At 39.5% G+C, this 20,864-nt stretch overlaps 1 protein-coding gene across 3 annotated transcripts in view; it reads right to left on the bottom strand.

The window, feature by feature from the left end:
• The window catches only part of nrg3b (neuregulin 3b), a 159,985-nt gene that overhangs the window by 11,120 nt on the left and 128,001 nt on the right, over positions 1 to 20,864 (bottom strand). The window contains exons 3-6 of one of the 3 annotated variants that reach the window (XM_058793285.1): positions 10,530 to 10,603; positions 5,935 to 5,961; positions 3,275 to 3,377; positions 2,489 to 2,615 (exon numbers count right to left, since the gene is read on the bottom strand). In XM_058793285.1, the coding sequence (XP_058649268.1) occupies positions 2,489 to 2,615; positions 3,275 to 3,377; positions 5,935 to 5,961; positions 10,530 to 10,603 (331 nt within the window). Of the gene's footprint in view, positions 1 to 2,488; positions 2,616 to 3,274; positions 3,378 to 5,934; positions 5,965 to 10,529; positions 10,604 to 20,864 lie in introns of all 3 variants that reach the window. The other 2 variants (XM_058793284.1, XM_058793286.1) reach the window with 2 other exon arrangements.

The following is a 20,864-nucleotide window of genomic DNA, read 5'->3' as shown; positions in this document are numbered from 1 at the left end:
ATTTAAAATCAACTTATTTTTCCCTTAAAATGATACATTTTCTCAGTTTAAACATTTGATATGTCATCTATGTTGTATTCTGAATAAAATATTGAAATTTGAAACTTCCACATCATTGCATTCTGTTTTTATTCACAATTTGTACAGTGTCCCAACTTTTTTGGAATCGGGTTTGTAAACTATGGTTCGGAAGTAGTACTTTTGTAGTGATTCTGAAAGAAGCAGTTTATGTTCACCAAGATAGCATTTATTTAATCAAAAATACAGTAAAAACAACAATAATGTGAAATATATAATATGCTGAATATGCTTTAAAGTGTCATTTACTCCTGTTATAGCAAGGTTGAATCTTGACACATGAGCCTCAGAAATCATTCTTACTGTATGCTGATTTGGTGCTCTTATTATCATGGTTGAAAAGACTTTTGCTAGCTACTTGGGCTAATATTTCTGTTGAAACCATAATACATGTTTTTTAGATTCTTTGCTAAAAAGAAGGCTCGAAGGAAAAGAATTTACTTGAAATATAAATCTTTTGTAACATTATAAATGTCTTCACTGTCACTTTTGATCAATTTAATGCTTCCTTGCTGAATAAAAATATTCACTCTTTCTCTCACTTTTGAATAGTAATGGGAGCACATTTGTTTGATTTTGTTTCATGACTTAACTAGAACGGAAAGCGAGCTGTGTGCATCTGGGAGCCATGTGAACACAGTCACTTTCCGTCAATGATGACAACCGCAACAACCACTCAGAAAAACATTAAAATCTAATTCCAGCGCCGGATTGCCACTTGTTATAACACACACTAACAAAATGAAAGCTCTTGCTCAGAAATTAGAGATGCTTCCTCTGTATTACATACATAGCTGCTGCAAGCAGCTTAATTTCATGAAGTGGTGTGGACACAACCAGCTCTAAATGACACCTACGATTGCTCTTGTGCTTTCTTAGTGTTGTACAGCATCTCATCTCACTTCCCTTCTCTTGAACAGACAGATAAACGTAGGAACACACACGCAGGCCAAAGACAAAATGAAGGGATCATGAACTCTGAAGAGAGGCCGTATGGAGATGTTCACTCTGCGATATACAGGCCCCTCAGTGAGGGAAAGCCACTTTAATTAGACTTTACATTTAAACTGCAGATTAAGCAAGACACACTCTGATTATTCTTCCTTTCGACTTCCCCAGTCAGGAATTAATCTCAGACAAGATTACATTAATGAATTCCTAAACAATTTTTTTTTCAGTCCCCTCTTAAAATTAAAGCCATTATCTTACAACAACCCAGCAATCCGAGAGCAGCCTGCAATAAGTATCCCGAGGCCCCCTCCCAGTGTCGCCAGAGCTGGAAAAAACAGTCGATAATGCAGTTATTCCAGTTAGTGAAATCTCCCTCCCTCAGCCTGTCTTGTGGAACATCATTAAAACGATTGAGTTTGACTTTAAACTAGTTTGGGGCCTTACAGCAGAAAAAGCATGTCCTTCTAACACTGCTGCTTCCTTGGGGACCTGTTAGCATTGTTCTTCTCTCCAACAAGAAAATTGGATGATTTCTGACCACCCTTTCATCGCCTCAGCAGGGTGAGAAAACTCAGAGGAAGAGAAGCAGAACAGCAGCGCTTGCTGGTGTAATTGTAAAGAACTTTCTGAAGGAGGGGTGAAACATGCAAAATCCAAGTGAAGTCTTAACAAAAGATTGGAGCTCCCCCTCTCAGCCCCTTCCTAAATTACTTTTTTAGTCATCTGCTACTAGCTCAGCAGATTTCGGTGATGATTATATAAGCGGTCCAATTAAAGGTTTGCTGTGCATGCTTGGATTAGCAAGAGTGACACTCATCTGATATGCTGCATTTACGCTCTGTATGCATTTTCATATAAATAACTTCTGCAAAGAAATGTAAATGTTAACCATTGGGTATAATTTGAGCGTGATTCCTCACTTTCATTGGACCTGATGACACACATGGGAATGTGAGTCGTCAACATTTGTGTATGGGATGAGAATGAACCGCCAAGTGGCAGCAGAGAGAGACTGATCTTCCAGTTTGGATAATGTAACTCTATTCATCCAGTTCTTCATCAGCTAGGTGGCTGACTGCCTTTGACTGTTGCATCAGATAGATGCAGTGTTTACTCCCCAAGCTGCATGCAGTGTTATTTCTGTCAGTTTGAGGGATCTTCGGAGCAGGTGGGAAAGCAGTAAAGCCGTGGAGGGCATCATTCCTCCAACTGCCTGCTGGCCAATTGTATTCATTACTGGTGACTGTTATGCACAGGGGAATTTATTTGAATCTCCATTACAGCACATGTGGGGAGCCTGATTTCCGACTGTACACGTATATATTTGGTATACGCACTGGTGCGGAGATGTAGGCTTTTTTTTGGACAAACAATCATTATGTGCTTTGTCAGCTCAAATGTGGACTTCATGCAGATTTGCTCTCTGGGACATAAACAAACAGCAGCTGCGAGACATCACCTTCTGAAGCTGGAGGGCGCTCTCGAGTCGGGGGCTGGATTTAGACATGAGACCAGAGGCGTTGACAGTACTGTCCCTCAAGTTGCGAATTTCGGTCAGATGGGCTCGATGCTTCTCTCTTTGTCTCCTGCAAAGTGTTAATACATTTTTAAACCACAAAATTTCATTTCCTGGATTGAGACTTCAAGAGGTCAGCATATGAGAAAAGCAAAACTCTTTTAAAAATCTAGTTTAGTTTGTGACAGGTTCTTAGAAATGTATTTTTTGTATTCATGTTGGTTTTATATGATTTTAAAAATATTCCTTAGGTCTTTAAAAAAACATTATGCGTACAAAATATGTTTTTACTTATTTTTTCTTACTACAAATATCATAAATTGTTAATTTAAAAAATATTATGTTTTGGGGGAGTTGCATCATGACATTTTACAACCTAACCTTACCTTATCACGACAATTTTGAAATGATCCATTATTTCATGAGACCTTGACACATGACTGATTTTACAGACAACAGCTTTTCAAATATTAATAAGCAGTGAAGTAGTATTGTTAAAATATTTATTCTCTAAGAAATTATAAAAGATTATGCCAAACTACTAAACAATGTTTTTTTTTTTTAAAGAAAATCATAGAAGAGGCCATTGCATATACAATTTGCAATGTCAATTAATTTTGAATTGTCTTTTTATATTTTATTAGTTATATTCCTTTCACAAACAAATACACTCAGAATTATTATGTTGAAACAATGTCATTTCAGCTTCCAAGGATGATTTGGACTCACTTGTTTTTGCAGTAAAGAGCCATGCAAGCCACTCCCAGCAGGCTGATCCCCATGGCTATGCTGAAGATGGACAATATCTGTCTCTGATAGGTTTCTGCACTCTCTGAAAAGACAGACAAGGACAGCACACACTCATCTTCAGGCTTTATTCACAGTCATCACTATGCCAGTCTTGACTGAACAAAAGAATCTTAGCTAATTGGCTCTCGTAAGTTGTAAAATAAATGATAAAAATCACAATAATGGAAACATTCCCTGTGCGAGAAAATATGAATTTTTAGAGATGATCGGAAAGAGAATTTCTCAAAACTAATCGGCTAGTTCTATCATTTAACTAGCATGCAAACATGTGCACACAATATTTGATTTAATGATCAGGGACAGAGAGCAGAGAAACAAGCAGGGAGCTGTCAGCTAGACTTTCATATGTGTCAGAGGTCGGGCAGGCTTGAAATGCGTTTGAAGAAAGAATCGGCCTAATGATCGGTTTATAGGCCACCAGTAGTACCCTATGAAATCCGTTTTATTTATTTTTTTCCAGATTCCATTTTTTCCATTTTAATTTTCCTGGATTCTATTTTTTTCCCTAGACTTTTAGATTTTTCTAGAGTTTTAATGGTTAAATTAAATTTTATTCATCAAAAAGCATGTCTAATTAATTGAAATAATGAAACTTATAATATCAAACAGCAATTCATTTAAAGTAAAGAAAAAAAAGAGAGCGAAAAAAAGCATTTTTTCAGGCCCTTTGAAATGTAATTTTTTTTCTTAAATTCAGTTTTATTTTTACCAAATCCTGTTTTCCATTAATTTTCAGGATTCCATTTTAATGGTTTCATTAAATGTTAATAATCAGATGCATCTCTAATTAACTGATTCATGTACTCATATCGAGGCAGCAGAGACTGAAAACACAGTGAGAGTCACACGCACTTCAGTATGATTCTGTCTACGTTTTCTGCATTGCGGAAATCATAGGCCCCTACACAAGCACTACTGAACTGAACTGAAATGTGAATTGGAATGACAGGAAGTGGAATGTCACCTTGACAAGTTAAAATAATAGCATGCAGGGAAATGAAGTGTTCTTCTATTTGTTCAGTTCAGTTCAGTTTTTTCAGCTATAATCTCTAAAGGATCATGATCCTGATTAGTACTCATCTGGGAGAAGTTCCACTAGATGTCAGAACATGGATTGCTGTATGACTCATATCCTGCCATTCAATTGATTGTAAAGGTGTTCAAAGGAATTCAGGTCTGAGCTTTGTTCTTCAAAGCTAGTTGTACTACACCAGAATCAGTAAATAATCTATGTGTATCTATCCTTGTGCACTGGAGCAGAAAATGGCCATTCAAAACAGTGTTGTGTCTAGTGTTGGTGGAAAACCAAGAGCAGCTAGTGGGACAGCAGGGACCGAAAGACTGGTCCTCACTGGACACTGAGCCCCGGTTTGGTGGAGGGTCTCTGCGAGCAGATGGCTAGACTCCCTCACAAACACAAATCCGTGACTGAAATGCTCTCTCGTGCCACAGATGCACAGAGCTGACCATTCATGCACACGTGCACTCAACACCCCCTCCACCCTCCCGTCTCTCTCTCTCTCATGGAAAACACTCCGTAATGGCCACTACTGGACTCGCTCACCATCCAGATTAAAATCACTGAGGCAGTCTTTTCCGAGAAGCGGAAATGCATATCAGTTCCACTTTAACTATCTCTCCTTTTCTGACAGTTTTTGAGGAAATCTTGAGGCGAGTGTGTGAAGCACAACTAATGGAAAACTTCACAGGATTCACTCGTTCACTTAAAGAAATGCTTTCAGTTGTCAGGCACATGAGAAAGGACGGTAGGGCAGGGTGTGTAGATACAGAAGGGGAGAAAGCCTGTGGAAAATCCATTTTCACAGCAGTTTTTTGGGCTCCTGTTTGTTGACACTGCTTTAAGTCTGTGGATACTGTGGTTTGTCAGGGTAAAGGCATGTATTTAGCCCTGGGCTGTGTGATATTTCTAATCCCCAGAGACTTGCTATGCAACATGCCACCTCAGCAAGGTGCAAACCTTGGGGCTTCGCAGTAATTAACAGCGACATACATAGCATTATGTGCAGACGAGTGCAAGCAGACACACATGTATGCGCACAAGCCGCACAGACCGCATCGCCCATACAGATGCTGCCCTGTGCCTTTACAATACATTTCTTTTGCTCTGTTTCCATGGAAACTCAAGAATATTAAGCTTCTGTGAGGAACAGAGAGCATCATGTGTGTTTGTATACATTAATGCTGGTCAAGAACGAGAGGAGAAGCCTGTGGGTGTTTATTTGTCGAACATCAATACGATGCTTGGTTTAAATTTATAGGAATTTATACGAGAAAGAGCCTGTTTTAAATTTTTATTAACCATTTAAATGGTTCTGCGGTGTGACGGATGCATCTCAATTCAAGTCTCTCAATTATTGAGAATATTTAAAATTATATAGAAAATTAACAGTGAATGATATAAAAACATAATATGTAAAAAAATATAAACAGAGATCCAAGATGGAGTACAGGATGTCAGAATTCCAAAAGAGTTTAATATCAAGTAATTCTGTGCACATGTTAATGAGGCAGAAAAGAAAAGGGGTTAAAGAAACTATAAAAAAATGTCACTTCCTTACCCATAAACTCAATGCCCAGCTCATCTGCTGCTTCAGGGAATAATAACAAAGAGAAAAGTGGTTAAACAGAGGGAGAGAAAGACAGAAACAAGGAAAGAGATGTTATCATTCAGATTTACACAAAAAAAAAGACATATTAAATCACCCAGATAATAACCGTGAATAAAAAGCAAGCGAGATTTGTGTCAGCTAAAACTGTTCATTGTTCAGAAAGAGAAAAGATTCTGTAGCGGCATCGTTTCGGCAACAAAAATAGCTTTCTCTTGATTACCCAAGATACGAGCAGCCACAATATTGAAGAGAGTGAAGCAGTTTATAATCGAAAGCACATAAAGGCCTGTTAGTTGCCTGTAGAAAAGGTAGGCTCCCCTAGAGAAGCTGGATTTTGTCAGAGACAGGCTTTAGAAATGCCTCTATGTCAACTGTAATGCCCAGGAGATGCTTATAATTGTCTTTTCTAGTTGCACAATTTTATTAATTCATCCGAAGGCTTCAACCAAAATGCCTCCTCTTGAAGGGAGTGCTCTCCAGCAGAGCACGGGCAAGCAAATCGCCTTTCTAAATGCAGACATACTCTCTCTCTCTTTCTCTCCTCTATCCCACTGAAGCCTCAGAACTGCTGGTCCTGATAAAGAGAAGAACACTCATGCTCTTTTCATTTGAATAGTCCCCTTTTTCACGCCACTGTAATATAATCTCATTTAAATTAAAATGAAACCCTCACACTTAATTGCTTTTCTGACAGAGGTGGTCTAAGGTTTTTAAATAGACTGCGGCTTGCCCGAGAAAGATTATTTTAGTGGACATACTTAGAGGGGAAAAAACAGAAATCAAACAGTGACAGAAAACCTTCTGTCAAATGATGAATCGACCACATAGTAGCCTCAATTTTTCAACGCTGCGTTTTTGCATATATTCATGCGGCAATTTAAACATGATCTGTGGGAAAATAATGAGCCGAAATGTCTGTTTTTTCTCTCAAAGAGGTCGTGCAGCAGTTCTTAATGAGAATGCAAGGAATGGTAGTTTTAGCCAATTCCTGTTTATGATTTAAATTCGTGGCAAATCAGGACAGAACCCTTGTTTACTGGCAGCAGCACCATAGCACAGGCACAATGAAGTATGAGGAATCGCTTAAAGGTTGTTTTAAATGCTAATGTAAGCAGAATTGTTGGTAATACTCCTACCCGAGATTTTAACACACTGTCTCTCCTCTGGGCCTTTTGAATTCGCAGTGTTTTGTGGGATTGGGTGAGATTTTTAAAAAACACAACACGGCTCTGAGAGACAAAAGGCCCAGGCGACGATCCAGAGGTTCTGTCGTATCCCTACTGCCAGCATTGCTTGGCCCATTCATGCTGCGGCTGCCTCTGATTGCCCACAATAACTGCCACATTCATCCAGTCATAATCGCTGTGCTGTCATGAGCCACACACACAAAGTCATTAAGCACGGATATGCATGCATTCCTCGAATCCTGGCAGCAAGGTCCTGATGTACTGCTCCCATAAACCACAGCCTTCCATCCGTTGTCCCGTCACCCTTGGGAGACATTTACGCCATTGAAGAGAGATGGGACCCAGCACACTGCATCAACGTCAGTCGCTCAGAGACTGAGTGGAAGAACTACAAAAATGAATCAAATCCTTAATCCTTCCGTTAGTTGGAGCAATAGGCAAAAGCTCCTTTGTGCGGCTTACTTACATAGCCTAATGCTCTAGAGATAAATACCTAAATGAGAGGGGCCGCTGTCCCCTGAGCAAGCCAGTCGTGAAATCCGTCTCCCTTGAGTCACTGGCTGAACCCCCGGTTTATCCACAGCTTGGAAAACGGCTTCACTAACCAAACTCCTTCCACACAAAAATGAATATTCTGTCATCACTTACTCACAAAAAATTGTTTCTGAAGACTATGCTGGTCACTCTTGGATGTACAATTGCAATAAAAGGAGTTAAACCTTCAAAAACATTCATAAAAGTGGTTCATATGACTGGTGTGCTGTATTTCATGTCTTCTAAAGACAATAGCTTTTTGCATAAAACACTGCATTGAACATTTTCCCCTTGTGTGAGCTTTTAATCGCTACAACCAGATTATTAAATCAGAACTTGAGAACCAAATGAGTAACATTTATGAACAAATCATTTAGATCATTTTTTGTTAACCAAATCATTAAAAATATTTAATTTAAAAGAGTAGATTTGTGAATCAGACAACACTACTCGTCTCATGAACTTAATTTTAGGTTTGTTTATTGCAAAAAAACAGCTTATGAAAATTCTCTTTCAGTGAGATTTTTAACCATTGCAACTAGATTACTGAATCAGAACATCAGAAAAAAATGAGTAAGTAAAATAACACTGGATATTTAACTGTAAAAATTAAAGATCAATCCTTATAAATTTACAAAAGCTGGCTTTGAATTGAAAAGAATTGAAATATAGTGCACGATACATGTGGACCACTTTTGATGATACTTTTATGCATCGTTTTTACAGCTTGAAAACATCAGTCCCCAAAAGAGCATAAAAACAAATTTTCTCCCTTTGTGTTCTGTGGAAGAAAAAAAAAAATTCATACAGCTTTAGAACAACATGAAGGTGAGAAAATGGCTTAAATTTTGGGTGAACTACTCTTCTAACACCTCCTCTCATACAGTGCAGAATTCCACATATTTAGGTTTCTGCAGACACTGACCCGCAGTGTTTTCTCATGCCAGGGAGCTGGGGGGAGGCAGGGGCCAAGCAGAAGCAAGGCTCTTTGGAGCATCTCTTATGTGGTAGTCGATATGGAGACAAAAACGACGGTCGACAGATGATTTGTGCTAGTGTGTTGAGCAGAGATAGATTGTGAAAAAACTCAGGGGACAAAAGACTAGGTGGCAGATAAAGCCAAGCCGCCCCCAGGGGGTGATTTGTGGCTCATTTGGTGGGTTAAGTGAATAAAGATGCACTGGGCCATACACACCAGGCTCAAACTAGGAATGGGGAAAAACAAACAATGGGCTCTATAGAGTGGAATAAAGATACACTGAAAACATAATATTGAGCTCTGTGATTGCTCCTCATGCGGGTCAATCCAAAGCTTGTTGTGTTTGTTTTCATGGCAGGAAAGGATTGTAATTCAAGCATAATCTGGATTAACTGGCTCATCTCTAACAATGTTGTATTGATGGATGGAAAAAACCCCAAAAAACAAAAACTATAGATGCTGAAAGCTTCACCCACATTTAGCAGATTTGCAACAGCACTGGCCTACGAATGCTTTAATGCTAAATGGTGTCAACAGGAGGGTGGAGGAGGCAATACCAGCAGGACTGTGTAGGTGTATCCGTGAAGAAGATGATGGCACTGCTAGAGATGAGGGCTCCATCTCAGGGCATGATGGATAGCAGGGATATAAATGTTCTCATTGAGAAAATCAGATATGAAAGAGAAGCATCAGGGACACAAAGTGGGCCTTGGCAGAAAGGCTACAGAAAGATCCCATTACCAGCCACTCAGTGGGGTCAGCTACTCAAAGTGCACTAAATGGGAGTTTATGTTGCTGTCTCACTTGCTGTAAAAGATCACTCCCCAAAAGCTAGACAATTCATACAACGCAAGCCATTCTGAGAAACAGCCTCGCTGCAGATTCAGCGGTTCACTGGACAGCTCTTTTCTCCGCTTTATCCTTCCTTGGCTTCAACTTCCTTTCATATCGGTATAATAGCTCTCGGAGAGTTGAGTCACCGGAAGAAGGTTTTATGAATCAAGGCTTTGTGAGGTTTCACAAACCTCTCCAGTACCAACCTATGAGAAAACAAACATCTCTCTTTGACAGCTTTTTCAGTGACTATAAACTTTCCTCTGGCTACTTGTGCTCCTCTCTCTCTTTTTTTTTTAACCTGTGAGACACTCATCTAGCACAGAAATGGCTAATGACTTTAGCATCGACCAAAAATTAGCAAAGCAATTACTTGAATTCAGGGACTTTCGTAATGGCGGGGGAAATGTACTCTTCATGAAAAATGGTTACTTGATAACATTTCATAGCCACTTTGAGCCTTGTTAGAATCTGCAATCACATTGTGTAGCAGGACAATGAAAGTGAACGGGTTACACACTATATCTGTCAAGATAAACAAAATCCTGCTCTTGCAGAGTAAGAGAACAGCTTTCCCATAGAGAAAATAGTATATGCAAATGCTTTCTGATTTTCATGAGAGTGTGGCATTGTAGGGTGATGGCAATTTCAGCACTTAGAGCGAGAGGTATAATTAACTACTTAAGCAATACCCGGTTCTGAGAAAACGCCAGAGAACTCTCAGCCCTGGAGGCTAAGAGACTCACCTGATGCTAGAGAGGCAGGAAACTTCTAAAACTAAGACTCCAAGTAAACAACAAGTAAATTATTTTCTTCATCTTTGGTTTGCTGTATCATGAAGCATTTTGTTGCCGAAGGGCTTTGTTTTGTTCATGCTAGTAGGAATGGAAATAACTCAATAACTTTGTGTTTATCCAAACCACATTCATTTTTCCATGTGTTCCATGATATTAAAAAAGATTCCCTCATATTTTCCTTGGACGAAAACATACAGTGACAAAAATACATACTTGGGTCTGATAAGATGGAGTCTGTCTTCGGGACAAACTGGTCACAACGAAGTCCACGGTAACCCTCTTTACACCTGCAGAGGAAGAAGAATGTTCAACATTTCAGTACAGAAATATAAATGATCAGGGTGTCTGTCATCAATATTTTAGGTTAGAGGATGTTATTATTTTATAAGACAAATTTAAAGACATTTAGATGTCTATTTCAAACAAATTCTGTTTTATTTATTTCAGAGAATTCTGAAAAACAAAATCACGTTTCAATGAAAATATTAAGCAGCACACCTGTTTCCACATTGCTAATCATAGGAAATGTTTTTCAGTACTAAATCAGCCTATTAGAGTGATTTCTGAAGGACCATTTGACAGTGAAGACTAGAGTAACGGCTGCTGAAAAATTAGCTTTGACATCACGGCTTCACTACATATTAAATTAGAAACAGTTGTAGCAATATTTCACAGTATTACAGTTTCTACTGTATTTTTGATATTTTAAAATTAAATGAAACCTTGGTGAGACCCACACATTTTCAGGTTTAGTGTATATTTCAGGGATAGTTTACATTCTTTTCGTCACCCTTTCATTTGAAATCACCTTTAGTTGTTTTTGCAGCTCATGTAAAGGCATAGTTTAGTTTACCAAAAATAAAAATAAAAAAGAATATACTGTCATCATTTACTCACATGTTGTTGTTTTTTATACATTAAAAGTCAATGGACCCCGATATATATTATACTTTCATTGTATGGAGAAAAAACATTTCAAAGTATCTTTTTTATGTAGTGTGATAAATGACAGAATTTTCATTTTGGGGTGAACTACCCCTTTAAACAGTCCTGTTGTGAGACAAATACATTTTTAAGAGTCCAAATATCCTATGCAATCTCTTAACTACAATAAAGTCATAAAACAGCATTATCTAATTAGTAGAAAATGTTTAAAATTGTTCTAAAAGGAGCATGTCACACTGCAGGGCACCACTGTCACTGCTTGACATGTCATGCCAACCCATTTAAAATACAGATGTGGCATTTATAATACCCTGTCTACGTGTTCATCCATCATTGTCATGTTCACGGAGAGATTGACTCAGCATTAGAAATCAGAATATCCAGAAATGTTATAAATTAGCCTCATGAAGAAAAGGACGAGGAAGTAAAAGAGGGAGGGGTGATAGGGACAAGAAAGAAGAAGAAAAATAGGGATAACAAGGCGGGTCTGTCCAGAACTCAGTGGTGCCTGCACTCGCACAGATAACACAGTCTTGACATTTATGTCACATCCCCACTGAGCTATGGGACCGTATGGAAAAGACGAAGGCATTTGACTAGACTCTTACTGTGAGATCTGTGTGAAACAGGGGACTTCTTCCAAAAGTAGCAATGTGTTCTGAATCTGTGTAGAAGAACCACAGAGAACACCAGCTGCCCTCCAGCTACAGCATTTCAGACATCTTCTAATCTCTCTCTCCATCTCTCTCGCCCTTTCCTCACATTATTTTTGTCTTGCCCCAACAACTGTAGTTTTCCCATGAGCAAATACATATAGAACACACCTCCATTTACCAACAGCATCACGCCTTTTATTCGGTACATGTTTACCAGAAAATTGCCCAATTCTGAGATCTGCCTGTGATCACTTCTCTCCTGTGCAACGCTAACATAATTTTGACGAGGCATACCATGATAATGACACTTCACAAAAGGAAACAACAAGCATACAGGCTGAGAAGCATCAAATAAACCCTTAGCAGAATGATGTTGATGTTGTTTCATCTGGCTTCGTCTGCAGTGTGTGTGTGACAGCTGCCTAGACTCAGTCTTGCCTGTGTGTCTGGCTTGGAGAAGCGTGACTGAGGTTTGCTGAAAGAAACAGGGAAGAGTCTGTAAAATGACTGCAAAGAGGGAAAAACATGGTTAGACTGTAATTACAGTCATGGAAACAGGTGAGGAGCATGAAGTGCGGTCTCATCTCCTGCTCCCTTGCGCTCTGTTAGCTCACCGTCTAGTTAACACCGACTCGTGTGTTGACGGCAGAATGACGGCCATGACTGTCGGCAGCCTATTTGTTTGTTTCTCCCCTTTCTCCCCATTTTTGTTAGACGTATGCCGAGAAAACAAACCGACAAATGATTTCATGCATCATTGTTTACTTGGTTTCGAAGGAAAGGAAAATCAATGTGAGCGCATGTGTTTATGACATTCGAGGTGCCTACAGAGTAAACAACATTGTAAACTAGAATTTCTGCATCTGCTTCATGGCTTTTCATTATCATTCAAGGACATGTTGCTTGGCATCAATGATCGTGCCCCCGTTGGTTAAATTACAGCTAGAGAGAAAAAGAGAGAAAAGATATATCTTCCCCGAAGGAGGCCAAGGCAATGAGCAGGACTTGCATTTGACTACCGCCCAGCTTGTTAATTAAAGCTGAAGTGTGTAATTTTTTCAATGTTAAAATACTCTCATCCCAGCTTAATATGCGGAGACGACTAAAAGTAAGCCATTAGTGGGGCTATTTCCCTGAAAAGTGTAAACACTGTGTCTCCGTGGCCCTATCAAAACATTGCTCTGTTTGTTTGAGAATTCCGACCAGCCTCGCACAGCAACAGTGGCTCAGCCAATGGTGCGAGTTAAGGGGCGGGGCACTCACTTTCCTGCCTAATAACAGATGGGCAGAGTTTTCTGAGGGAAACCTCTTTGAAAACAATCATTATTTTCAGTAGCATTTGGTGATTCTGGTAGCGTAGAAAATACACTTCAGCTTTGAAGGTATGTGGATGTAAGTTGGAATAAACAGGTGAGCTTGTTTGTGCAGAAAAGCGTGTCTGCGAGTGGGATGTGCGTGGTGGTATTCTTTTCCTCCCTGTCAAACAGCTCCCACATAACAGACTGAGCTTGTGGCTTGCATGTGGGTGCTGCATATACTACCCACATTCACACACCCACATAGTGTACAAATACACACTTACACAAAGATATTGTCATCGCTTTTCAAGATCCTGTGACAACTTTCCTCCATAAATAAGGTGCAATCTGATCCTGACGTCCTCTAGTATTATTGATGGATAGGGAGGCTAAAAGCCAAGTATTGGAAACAATCTCTGTTCAACTGTTCCTTACCCAGCATCCCTGTCAAAAAAAGTGCTGTTTAAGAAAAACCTGGCTTCTCTATTATCACACGGCCAATACATATTCATATGTATCTGTCTGGGTTTGCGGAAAGGAAGGGGGAAGTGGGCATTGCAACAGAATGATTTTATTTGTTGAATGACATTGACTGATGTCTGCTTCACCATTTAGGATGTTTGTTTGCGAGACAACCTCGCTTATCAAATTCAGTACACAAACCTACCTCTTCAACAAGTGTTTCTTCAACTCTGGGCACGTTTATGTGCCAGGGGTTGAGTTCTGTTCAAATCAACAGATTACAACTTTTTTATGTGAAGACTGCATAAAAACTTAGAAATATTTTTGCCATACATTCATTATTTAATTCAGGTACTTTTCAAATGCCATTTATGTAACTTTTACTGATTTACCCTTGTCCCTGATCCAGACTTGCAATATTAAACTATGAAACTATCCATCATAAACTATCCATAAACTATTTAAAGCACTGTTTATTTCATTTGTATCTTTGTATTATTATATTTATCTATGCTTGTAATTTGTTTATTTTCTATGCTGATTTACTCACCTACAAAATCACCCCAATCATTGATTAGCATATTTTTCTTTTCCCCCAAATAGAGCTATTCAAGTCATCTGGTGAATTTTTCTTTTTTTTTTCATATCGCAATGTGAGTTTTTTTCCAATATCGTGCAGCCCAAGTTAAAGTTAATTTTTACAGCAATACCACAGCAGTATAGCCCCAACCTTGTGTTGTGTCCCAGTCAGTTTACTGAAGACTGCTGCAGTGTTTCCCACAGACTTACACTCTATGTGTGGTGGGGCTTCCCCCGTGGGATATATATGCCGGTTCACATTTATAGCTCTGCATGTTTTCGCATTGGTCTGAATGAAAATGCAGATTCATTCTTTACCATTGGATGCCGCTTTCGGAGCGGTAAAAATAGCTGTTTCCCCCGGCAACGTACACGTACACAAAGCAGCATTGCACTCACAAACGCTGCTTTATCAGGCATGGCATGATGAAATGGAAATGAAATCGACCAATCGCCACAGATTAGCGTCACGCAAAGGAGGGGTTTGGAAAAATGAATCGTTGAGCGTATCGTTTGGGAGTCGTTGAGCAAGTAAGGTAAAAATAAATGCATATTATAAGACAATGAAAATGTTTTTTTGACCTTGCATGCATGTCAGCCTGTTGTTCGGGACTCCCAAAACCAAAATATGAACCTTTCATAACCCATAACAGGGGCACTTTAAGCACATACATGATTTCAGGGCAAAAAGAACTAAGAAAAATACTTAGAGAGAGTGTAAAAAATGTGTTTTCCTAGACTTTATATTTTAACATTCAATAGGGCCAAAAGTGCAGTTGAATAAAACCCCACATATGACATACTGCATGTACAGAAACAGTATAGAAAAAGGTAAAGAATAAATATATCTTCTTTTGAGAGCCATACATTTACCATGAGATTTGTTAAACTAAGAGTTTTTCTACTTTTCACATGCTTTTTAAACCACAAAAGCTCGACTTGAAAATAAACCTATTAAAATGGTAATCACGCATGAGTAGATAAGTCCCCCTAAGCTTTTACTTGTGGAAGCGCAAATACTCAACCGGGAGTTCTCCTGACGACGCCATTGTCATGGCAGAGCACTGGTTAGAGATAAGAGGAAGCACGGCGTTGTGTCACAAAACAGTTTGTGTGGAGTCTATCCACCAGCGTGAGGATAAGCGACCGTCTGAAGGGGAGAGAAATGAGTTAGAGACATCGATGGCCATCTTCACATGTGACTTCACAGCTCTGACACACACAGGTGCTATTCCGTGAGGCTCTGATAAAAGGCTGATCACAGTTGGATAAATAAAGCAGGGCTCTGTTCCCATGGCTCACCCAACACTAAACTGTTCCTGTCAGACTAGCGATCACACAGGTGTCAATGGGAACTAAATGACGTTTTGTCACACATCATATACTGTGTTTTTTTTTAGGTCAATGTTGATGGATTGTTCAGGTAGGCGTCGGTGCGATCTGGCGTGAAAGTGCGCACATGTTCACAAGGATCATCTCACGCCACATCATGACACAAGCCGTCCCACGTGCTAAGACACAGAAACTGAACTGTCAGTCTCTTTACAATGAAAGCATGAATATCTCATTTTTCATCAGATATGGCGAGATAATCCAATGAAGCTGTGAGAGCGGCAGTCTGTCTCAGAGGTGTTTAAAAGCTTATCCCCCTTAATATCATTTACATGGCCCTTCTGCAGTCAGGGCAATAAGTGTAATTCCGTTAAATTGCGATATTGTCTTTCCCATCATTCCTCAGTCTCTCAGTCTTTATATATAGACTCTGGTTAATCCTTTCCTTTTTAATCAAGCTGCTTTGATGTATTCATCATGCCATTTTATTTAATTTGCTATTCCCCTGCAGGGGAGGATAGAGGTGGACACTGATGGAATCAACGTGCCGATGAGACGTGCATAGGTTCTGCATCTCTGTGGTAACGTTCACCATGGTAACTTGACGTATTTGTGGGCTTAGTGCCGACTGGATTCGACGCAACCACAGAAACGCATGTGAAAACGGGCATTGTTGCCAACGAGATGGTAAATGTTGCTAAGAAGCCTCAGAGTCCATTAGCAAAGGAAAACCACGGATTCAGAGTTGGGTGCATCTCTCTAAAAACCAATGCATTTGATTGGCAACTCATTACAGGTTAGCTGTTCCTGAATACACTTTTTCTTCCATTGGAACAGAGCAAAATTTCTATGAATTCAATCTAGTTATTAAGGTTGTTATCGTAAGAGGCTAATCAAGATTTCATAATAGTGAATCACATAGTGCCGGAGGCTGTATTGACCATATTGAGGTCCTAATTAAATGCACTTCTTATCTTTGTTCTTCAAGACAAACACAAATGCTTTATCTACAGCCACCTTATCTGTGTGACGGACGTCTCTTTACTTGAAACTGGAATAACAGAATTACATTTGCTCGGAGTCAATATTGTTTTTCACTGTTTTCTCTCAATACACAAAGACGAAACTATATCTTCAAGCAGGCCAAGCATCTCGTAGGAAGCTTTCAGTGAAATTACAGGTTGTATAGAGTATTTGCTAACATTATTCTAACCTCTTGTAGGCATCACAGAATGCTAACAAGGCCAGAAATTCACAGGTGGCTGCTAATTTATAGTGTCAGCCTGTATCTAGACTTGATGACACAGAGTTGTTATTTAATCATATTTAACTTGTTAAAGCTGAAGGGCTCAAACTTGCCGCAGCCATCGTTTAATCTTCAAGTGCGTGACATATGTTTACCGTGTCAACAAGAACCATGCCATTTTAGGTCTCTGTGTCTCCCTGAAGTATCCTCAGAAAGTTTGCCTTCGTTTAGTGACAGCTCCCTCCTTCACAAGGCACAAGCAGGCGTCTTCACATCCCCGCGAGTGATATTCACAGAGGCAAACCGCCGCTGCCAAGTCTGAACAAAAGTGACATGCTCTAACCTGGGGTGGCAGGGAGCAAAAGGTCCGGGGGACATGGTTTCAACTTAAACACCCCCGCCACTGCACAGCTTGCGATGCTGCAGAAAATGCTGAAAATATCCTGGGGCTGGACGAGATGCATCTCGGTTCAGTCAGGAATATTAACAGCACAGAAACGCTTGTATTCTTTCATGTGGCTGCTGCTTGGCTGATAATGCCTGTACAGAGTAAGACAAGCAGATGTAAGATCACTCAGGGGAAACCTGTCTATCCAGCAGAGTTTCGAGTCTTTTTTGGTACTTTTCCTGGAAATTTACTATAGGTATTCCCTCTTTGCTTGGCTGGGAAGTACGTTAGACAATTAGACAGGCCAAAGCTGCACTTTTAAGCATCTGGTGCATTAATTAGCAGCTCTTGTGAAGGTCTGAAGACCAAACAAACATATCGAGGAAAAAACTGATTATTCGCCAATTCATCAGGTGTACGATAATAAAAAACTTCAGATTTTTAAGTAGCAATGAGGCAAGGCTGTCGATCAGAAAGCATTTCTCAGGCACCGTTAACAAACCTGGCGTTCAGAGGCACTGTGCTTCCTCTTGCGTGACGGAACACAAGCGCTTCGGGTGCTGGATTTTGGCAGCCATCAGCTCTCGCATCTTTGCCTGATCAAACAATCCCCACATTTTCCATCGCTGGCCCAGCAGTTCTGCGCTACTATTCATCAGGCCAACTGCATAGTTTTTATGCGTGACCTCTCTGCCAAAAAAGCGGATGCTCTCTGACGTTTTAAAATTGTTTTGCGTAAATAAAGACAACGTTGCCTTTATGATTCCGACATTTGTGATTCTGACATTTTCTTGAGCAATGTTAATCCTGTCAGCGGCATTCAGGATGACTGAGCTAAAATAATTGAAGATGAGAATGTGCTCAGAGGGACAGGATCTCACTTGCATGCCCCACATACACACACACACACACACACACACAAATGAAACTAGGCATGCTAACTCTAAGACACACACCAATTCGTGAGTGGCTGTTTAGCAGATTTAGGACACTAGCTGGATCCGCTGGTGACGGATTAAGGTCCTCTCAGAGGTGTGCCAGTTTCTCCCGTCTCACTCTCCAGCACCTCTCAGGACGAAAAGTAAAGGGCAGCCATCTTAAACCCGTCTGAGCCACAGCTACAGCTAAGACTAAAGTGAAAGGCTTGTCACCAATCTCTACCAAGCTCCATGTGTCAAGGACAGGCTTTTGGGAAGAGGAAAAGCAGGCTTAAGGAGCTCAGGAGTGGCTAAAATCCATAACCTGTCTGTGTGCCAGATGTAATTCACTGCAAAATTTTTGTGATACAATGTTAGAGGTAATAGGCGTGTCACGGGTCATATATATTTGTGCAAAGCATATTGAGAGCATGGGATGTTCTGCCTGGGCTTGCTTGTAAGAAAATTAAATCAGAATCGAATCAATAGCGAGTTTAACAAATAACTTTTTATTCTAGGAACTCACTGGTGAATAAATAAGAAAATATTGGTGTGTTTACAGGAACGTTTGGTACATATGCATCACTGTCAGCTGAGGACAAGAATAAATCTATAAGGTTGCAAGAAAGAGCACTTTGGGAGGTAGTTTTTCAAGCACAATTTTGCTATAATGAGCTTCCTATCCATAAATTTCCCTCAGTGACCCATTTTTCATTTGTAAATGTGCTGTGTGTTCTCACAATTGTCTAGAAGCCTTTTGTCTCACTGCCAAAGAGCTGTTTATTTGTGTTTACATTTTGCTTCTCATCACATTGTTATCTTCACATTTTGGGATATGTTTTGCTCGAGGCTATATTCATGATGTTGGCTTATACCTCATAATTTTGCTCTAATAATAAGCATTCCGTCTGTGATTAATATGATTAGATGCCATATTATGTAAATATGATTCTTCAGTCTCTTTAAAGAAATGAATGATAGGTGAGGTGAGGAGAATTGTGAGGAGAATTTGTCACTTCAACAACAGAATTGTTGTTGAAGTGACAAAAAAATTAATATTCTGTCATAATTTATTCACCCTCATGTTGTTCCAAACCTGTATGAATTGCTTTCTTGAGTGGAACAAAAAAGTTACGGGAACTTCGGACACCTTATCATTCTCTGACTGTGGCCACTTTTCTTGTTAGCATCTGGTTTGTGGGCTGGGCGACATGGCGTGTCATTGTCACCGTTCATTACCTCTGCATTTCCTGTGCCTGCTGTGACAGAGAGGTAACGCCCCTTCACAGAGAAAACTCATTCCAGCTCCACAGGGAGCACTTTGTCTCCTCCGCACTGCTATTGCACCACAGAAAATAACAAACGAAGAAATAATAAGATTTGTTTGTGTGGTAGGTAAGCGTTGTCTGAAAGGCACTGGAACCCTGACATCCTAATCCTTATTAAAAACCTCATTAATGAGGTCCTCCGGAATTCTAGGTTTAGGTCTTGAACGCAGGTAATAGAATTAATCGCACACACAAGGGCTTACCATCAAGAACACATATTTAATTTAAAGACTTATTGCAAATGGAGAGTTTAATATTTGCTGCAAGGGGGTTTAACACCTGAATACGGACTCTCAGCAGGTCTATCCCAAAAGAAGAATTTTTGTCCGCTCTCTGATTGAAAAAAGAAAGAAAAAGAGACTGATTAGAGCATCTGGCCACTGGCAATCAGACAGACAGGCAAATTTACGTTTCATTAAAACATAATTAAACCATCCTTTTAAGTTCTAGTGAAAACATTATGTTAATTCACCCCAAGTCCAATGACCAGTGCTTTTAATTCAAAGCATGCCTTTCCTCTATTAAACCAAATCGAGTTTCAACAATGTATCAGGTCAGTGTGCTTTAAATGAGCTTCTCTGAAGTAGCTCTCAATAACTTTCTTTCAAGTTTTAACTTGTATTTTCTAGACTATGCACAATGGTACCCCACCCCATATTATTGTTATTATTGTTAACAATAAAGAAAGTACTGCTAACGAAAATAGTAATAATCACAAAATTCAGTAACTTTAAAATAAATCAATCATTTTAATCAGAAATTTCCTTAAAAAGGTTTTTAAACTTATTTTTCAATAACATTTTTTCCCCATTCATATATACCATTATGTTTGTGGAGATTCACACCACTATAGACTTTACTTTTTTCTCCTCATTATATCAGGGCGGATGCATCACCATGACGTTTTTAACTTTACACCACACAAAAATATAAAAATGAATTTTAATTCAGGATTTAAAAATGTGCTTGTGATAAAAAGGAGTTATTCAAATTTTATAATGTATTTTTCTTAAATGTCATTGTCCTTGTTTTATTCAAACAATTTATCCCTTAACACTTTTCTCTTTATTTTCCCAGTAAACTATAAACGAGAGGCAAATTTAACCAGAATATCATTACCTCATAATGCCACAGACCTCAAAAAATGCCAGGAAGTGACAGTGACACATGTGTGACGCACACCAAAGTATTGGCTCATGTTGTCATAGACAGGAAATATTCCTCTGCCACCATCTCTAAATCGCAGGCTTTACAGGCTGGGGGCGATGCTGTTCCACCTAATAACTTGTTTGATCCCATACTGCTCAAGTATGCATTACCAATCAGGTCTCTCCTTTCAGGCCTTGCTTATAAACCTGATAAGTGCACGCGCTGGAATCCTAATCACTGACGCCCTT

This window comes from Onychostoma macrolepis, chromosome 12 (assembly GCF_012432095.1).
Source record: "Onychostoma macrolepis isolate SWU-2019 chromosome 12, ASM1243209v1, whole genome shotgun sequence".
In the NCBI taxonomy this organism is placed as follows: Eukaryota; Metazoa; Chordata; class Actinopteri; order Cypriniformes; family Cyprinidae; genus Onychostoma; species Onychostoma macrolepis.
Note: the sequence above shows the minus strand (reverse complement) of the source record. Positions and strands in the feature narration are given on the sequence as shown.